General features: G+C 41.4%; 1 protein-coding gene across 1 annotated transcript in view; it reads right to left on the reverse strand.

Moving 5' to 3' along the window:
- Nucleotides 1-5,772, reverse strand: part of nbn (nibrin) — an 18,030-nt gene extending 12,258 nt beyond the window's left edge. Inside the window, exons 1-6 of the mRNA XM_069194796.1 lie at nucleotides 5,598-5,772; nucleotides 4,917-5,050; nucleotides 3,452-3,600; nucleotides 2,612-2,771; nucleotides 2,105-2,208; nucleotides 889-1,006 (exon numbers count right to left, since the gene is read on the reverse strand). Coding sequence (XP_069050897.1) covers nucleotides 889-1,006; nucleotides 2,105-2,208; nucleotides 2,612-2,771; nucleotides 3,452-3,600; nucleotides 4,917-5,050; nucleotides 5,598-5,631 — 699 coding nt within the window. The 5' untranslated portion in view covers nucleotides 5,632-5,772. The remainder of the gene's footprint in view (nucleotides 1-888; nucleotides 1,007-2,104; nucleotides 2,209-2,611; nucleotides 2,772-3,451; nucleotides 3,601-4,916; nucleotides 5,051-5,597) is intronic.
- Nucleotides 5,773-6,000: the final 228 nt, after the last annotated feature.

Raw genomic sequence — 6,000 nt, forward strand, 5'->3', positions numbered from 1 at the left:
AGATTCTGCTGCTTATGTTTGTGTTGGCGAGCCTTTAGTGATGTCAGGGATGCAGGAGATGGCCGATTCTATTCCTGCTGTGTCTCCTGCAGTCAAGAGGCTGGGAGGATGTGATTCTCCTGAACCACATCAAAATGGCCACTCTCTTGGTGCACTCAATAGAATACAAAAGTGTAGCCTGGGAAGGCTAAGTTGCCAGCAGTGAGCTCGTGGACTGCTGTGCTAAGGGCAGATTAAACTGGTGTCGAAGCCAGACACTTCGTACCGGTTCAACAGGTCCGGTGCCAAATATCCAGTGACCAAAGCAGTGAAGATGGAAAGCCTGGAATGTAAGTTTACTGAGCTCCCTGCAAATTAAAATCTAAATCACGCATTTGTCAGAGGAAAGTGAATGCAAACCTCCCGTCAGATGTTTTGAAAGAATCTATTCTTTCTCACTTTTTCCCCCCCAACAATACCAATATTCTTTGCAGGATGCCTTCATTGAGCCATGCATATAAGTGAGATCAGATATAGGTGTTTCACCTTGCTTTTCTGGTGTGTGCACAAGCTACTTTTCTTTAAGTCTGACCTGTAGTTTCATGTAGCTCGTTTTTTGTATTTTTTTTGGAGGGTGGTGTCAGCGATGTTTATTCAAAATCAACACCTGACCCCATCTTAAGTATTTGGATACTGTTTTGATACTCTTATGAGTTTTCATGTGTTCAGACATTTTCCAGACCCAGCAGTTTCCCTATATTTCACTATTGCAAAGGGGACATCATTAGTATATTGGTTCTGTTTCATGACGGTACAAGAGTCACGGGTTCGAGAAGTGGAGGTGACGGGTAGAGAGGGCCCCCTCTTTTGCTGCCATTTTTGGGGGGGAAATTTTTTCTATACACTTACCTGCTTGACATTTAAGAATACAAAGATTTTGTCCTGGAACAGAGTTTTACGGTTTGGCCTTGCACTGAGATCCAGCTCTTCTGGGCTTATGCTGGGCTCTTCAATAGGGGGGTAAAAACTGCAACACACAAAGCATTGGACTGGCGTCACTTTCTTGTACATAATGGATTGGACAGTTCACAGTCTGACAAACCATGCACATGTTTTACCACGGCCAGAGAAAACACCAAATTTGCAACAATTTGCAAAGACAAGCACAAATGTCCTGACTTTACTCAGAAATAACGGTTCTATACAACTTCCATAAGACAGTACCAGTGTTGCTTCACCATACAAGAAAATAATCTGAAACCTCACAAACTCGCCATGAAGTCACACTGAGGATTGACTATGTATGTCATTAGACCGCATCACAAAAAGAGAATTAGTCATTCCTAAATAGTTTCTAAATGATAGACAGCCACAGCCAACCAGAAATCTATGACACCATTTCTGAGTATGTTGCCATTTAAAAGCAAGACAACATGATAGCCACAGTTTTACATAAAGCAAGGTACCGGAGATTAAATTCTACAATACAACAGACTGACCTGGACAAGAGGGACCTGTGATCAAAGTCAGACTATAGCAGGTTACAGGCTCCTTCACATCCTCAGTTTGGCCATATACACATGATAAACTTGCTAGTTGCTATTTCTGACTAAACAGTGCTTACAAGTTCATCAGCTGTGAGCATGTTTTCCTTTTGAGGAGGTTCTATTGGTTACATTCCGGGCGACACACCTAAATGAGGGCAGTTGTGAAATTCAGAAACTGGCACAGAGTTTCTATCAATTACAAACCCCATTTATGGCCTTTTAAGAGCTGAAGTAAATTTACAGATATGTATTAAAAAGAAATAAATGAGACAAATTCAGCTGGATCACAAATCAGAAGAAACAGTTTTCCTCCAGGACCAGGGTTAGAAACCCTTTTCAAAAAATGTTTTATATGTGTATTTTTGGCTGACTTATGCCCAAAATAAAAAAAAATTGACTTTTCCAACATTTTTAAAAGCAAGACAATTTTTATAACCTGCTATAGACAATTAATCGCATTCAATTGATTATATTTAAACTCCCTTAGAGCTAAACACTCTACGCAAATGACAAAAAAACAAGACAAAATGTCCACGTCCGGTGCAGGTAAAGTAACGAGAGAAAGCAAGGTTGCTTACCCTGCAGGTTCAGGTGGCTGCTGCCTGAGCTGGACTGCTTTCCTGAGCTCGCGGAAATACTCAGGCGTCACGATCGGTCGGCAACAAAGCAACGCACAGATTGTCTGAAGGAATGAAACCACATTAACAAGGTGCACCAGCAGCCCTCGACACAACAGACAGACTCGCATCTACCAGCATTCTGCATTGAGCTCTTTCTCCAACAGTGTTCAATTAGTACAGAGTTCTCTTTATCTGTGGTTTCAGAGCATAAGAAACACTCAGGCCACAGTCTTGTCATGTGACTGAAAAACAATCATTCTCTTTACTCAGCATTTCGTTAAAGTTCTTTATTTGTGCAGCACATACACAGGGTTTACCTTGAAAGGTATGTCTTTCATCATGGGCTAAAATGAATTGAATACCGTCATATTCAGATAAAACTCTAGCATAGTTAACTATTTGTAACACAGCAAGTGAAGCCCTTCAGCAAACAATAAAGGCGCCTGCAAACCAGTTCTTCCTGACCTTGATGGTGACTTTAACAGAGGGCATGACCAGATGAGTGCACTCCTGTGACCAGCTGTGGACCACACGACCTCCAAGCAGCTGTACAGACTGACTCAGAGCTGCCTTCCCCTCACTGTCCAAACAAGACGAGCAGACGACCATGGGTTCATTCTCCACTCTGAGCACAGGGGAAGAAAGAGCATTAGGAAGGACATGCAACACTCAAACCAAGGCTCTGGGTTGAGTCACTGACTTCTGAGGCCCCGTTCTGAGTACTGACAACAACAGGGGTCTCCAGTCCTGGTCCTAGAGAGCTCCAATCCAGTCTTGTGGGACACCCAAATTGACACCCAAACAGGTGGTTTATTTAAGCAAGTAATGTACCCAGTTAGGGAAACCGGTCTTTGAAGCTAAACGGTATTCAGATTTTTCTTCCAAATGATCTCTAAAGTACAAAATCTAACAACAGATTGTTTAACAGATCAAAGCAGAAAGTTAAAGGGGATGAAATCTTCAGAAATTGATGATTTACCTCCTGGACTGGAACTCTCCAAGAGCAGGGCTGGCTGCAGAGTTCACCTACAGACTGTACTTCAGCTAGACAATAGACAGAAGCCCTTTCTGCTGGTCACATTTCTATCATCCCACTTGCAAAGACTTGCCCTGCACAGAAAGGCATGCACAAATGGAGCGACGACTAGACTATTTTGAGTGGGACTTTTGGTATACATAAAACAATGAAAAGTATAATTAGAATTCCATCTGTACCACTTAGGAAGCACTATTTATAAAACAGGATGCAATCTCATTTGCATGCACTATGTAAAAAGGAGCACATCTAACAGGAAAACAGCTCACTTGAACTTGCTGTGGAAGACTCCGAATGTCACTCTGTCTCCAGGCTGTAAAACCTTTGGTGTGTCACATGATAGACGCTCATCATTCACATATGTGCCATATTTAGAAGTATCCTTTACAGTTAATGTGGGTAATGTAAACGACTGACTCTAAGAAGAAAAAAAAAACAACATTTATTATGAGCCCTTGAATCAATTATTTCCTTTTATCTCATTGCCAAAGTCACTGTATTTTCTTCTGAAGAAAATCAAATAATAAATTAATAAGTTCATATTACTGCTAAACATTGTGCATCGAACTATAACCCAGTGTTAACAGAATTAAGGACAAATATAAAAACAGCGACACCTAGTGTACAAAACTCGTAGACAGATAGACACCAGTAGCTGTTCATGCATCTAGATGAGATATCACTCTATGAGATCACTTTATTGGCCATATACAATTTCTTGTATTAGGAATTGTATCTTTTTTCACATCCACAGTGCCTTGCAAAAGTGTTTCTTTCCTCCTTATGGCGTCCTGTTTTTTTAAACAAACTATTCAAAACCGGAAACGTTAAAACATAAGACATCTAACGGCAAGATAAGTAATAGTTTATGTCAGCAAAAGTAAACAAAAATTAAATATGTTAACTTCATAAGTATTCAGGCTCATGAGCTCATTGAACTCAAACACCTTTGGCTGCAATTACAGCCCAAGGTGTTTTCTTTGCACACTGGCTGGTTGCGATTCTAGTTGAAGCTCTCTCAAGTTGCTTGAGGATCACTTGTGGACAGCAGCTTTTCTCATCCTTAAGCCACTCCAGTATAGCTTTGGATCACTGTCCTACTGAAAGGTGAATTTTCAGCCTAGTTTTGTGTCTGTCACAGTCTGAAGCAGGTTTCCCTCACGTATTTGACCACACTGTGCTCTGTCCATTTTTCCTTCAATCCTAACAAGCGTTTCCCGTCCCTGCTGAGTTCCAGAAACAGAAACCGCACATAATAATGATTCCTTAATCCCAAGAAAAACACAAAACGCACATATACGAAACAAAATACAGGGCACAGACTGGGCTGGATCCAAATGTTTTCACTCTGTATCCTCTGGCAATGTGTAACCAAATCCCTGGTACACCACTGGTGAACTATGCCTCATACTGGGCCCTACATCACAAGTGGTAAAGTTAAGCACACAGCTTGGTGCATCAGCAGGAATGTGTAGACAAATCTTGAAAATGAGGAGGGCAGATTGTGATAGTCATGGACTCAGCTATTCTGTGTCCAGAACAGGGCAGTGATGAGTGTCTATGGAAGGTAAACCTAGCACAACAATATTGCCCTACATCTAATTTCAAAAGTGCAAGGACTCTGTCTCTAGTAAAGATTACGCTGCATCTCTCACCACCTCAGATACACAATTAATCAAATTATCTGGGGCTACAATGTCATTCAGATTTTAAAGACTTACTTTTATTGCTTACCTGACTGGAGGTTGCACTGCTCACGGAGACAACTGCATGAAGCCGGCTGATGGACTGGTCATTCTGGAGTAATATGGGGCAGTTCTTGCGACCAACCACGTACTCCACACCAGGTAACAAGGAGTAGGACTGTCCTAGTAGATCAAAGTGTACATCGATTAGTGTACCATTGCACACTTGCAAAAGCAGTCACAACTGGACAGAAAACACGTGCACCGACGATTCTATTTGAATCAACAAGACACCGTTTTTAGTAAGTGCTTTGGTATGTTTTAGATGTATTGTCAGGTGAACCCTATCTTTTTTTACAATTAAGTAGTTCAAGTAGGTACCCATGCGTCAGCATGTGTAGGCTGCAAATGAACAGGTAACGGGTTTATTCCACGCTGAAAAGAAAGGAAACGCAACGTTTGACACCTGAAGAAGGCTCCACAGCCGAATGGCCGAAACGTTGTGTTTCCTTTCTTTTCGGCATGGAATTAATCCGTTACCTGTTCCTCTCAATATAATGCTGTTAATGTCTAAACCGACGTATGTACATATTAAACTATATAACGGCATTGTTTCAATTGTATCCCTGCACCTTTCTATATAGACAATTGCCATTAAACGCGATAAACTAGAAAAGTTGCAAATCTGTCATATCAGAGTACATCAATTGTGTGGTACCTAATATCTTACCTCCATCTGCAGCTAACGGTGCTAATATCCACATTTCTTGTAGTGTTTAAATGGGGATACCCGAATCAATTTGTCGATGCGCACTATGAAATGTTCTCATAAAGAAAAGGCTTCATATTTTAAGTTTCGCATCCTGAAGCGTGACACATTACTCCACCTCATCAATCCGCGACTTCCCTCGAATCCAATACAACCCGACTTCCGTCTTCCTGTTCTCCCGTCTGTAGTTTATTATTCAGCGTCGCCTACTGGACAAAACTATACCCTCGCACGACTCCGTGCCTTTTCAGCTCCGTTTACACTTCAGGGTTAATCAATGCCGTGCTTGCACAGAGATAGTGGGGCCAATGTTTATGATCTGTGATAATCTGTGATAATAATCATGTGTGGGAGGAAAGAAAAT

The sequence above is a fragment of the Lepisosteus oculatus genome, chromosome 10 (assembly GCF_040954835.1).
Source record: "Lepisosteus oculatus isolate fLepOcu1 chromosome 10, fLepOcu1.hap2, whole genome shotgun sequence".
NCBI classification, from domain to species: domain Eukaryota; kingdom Metazoa; phylum Chordata; class Actinopteri; order Semionotiformes; family Lepisosteidae; genus Lepisosteus; species Lepisosteus oculatus.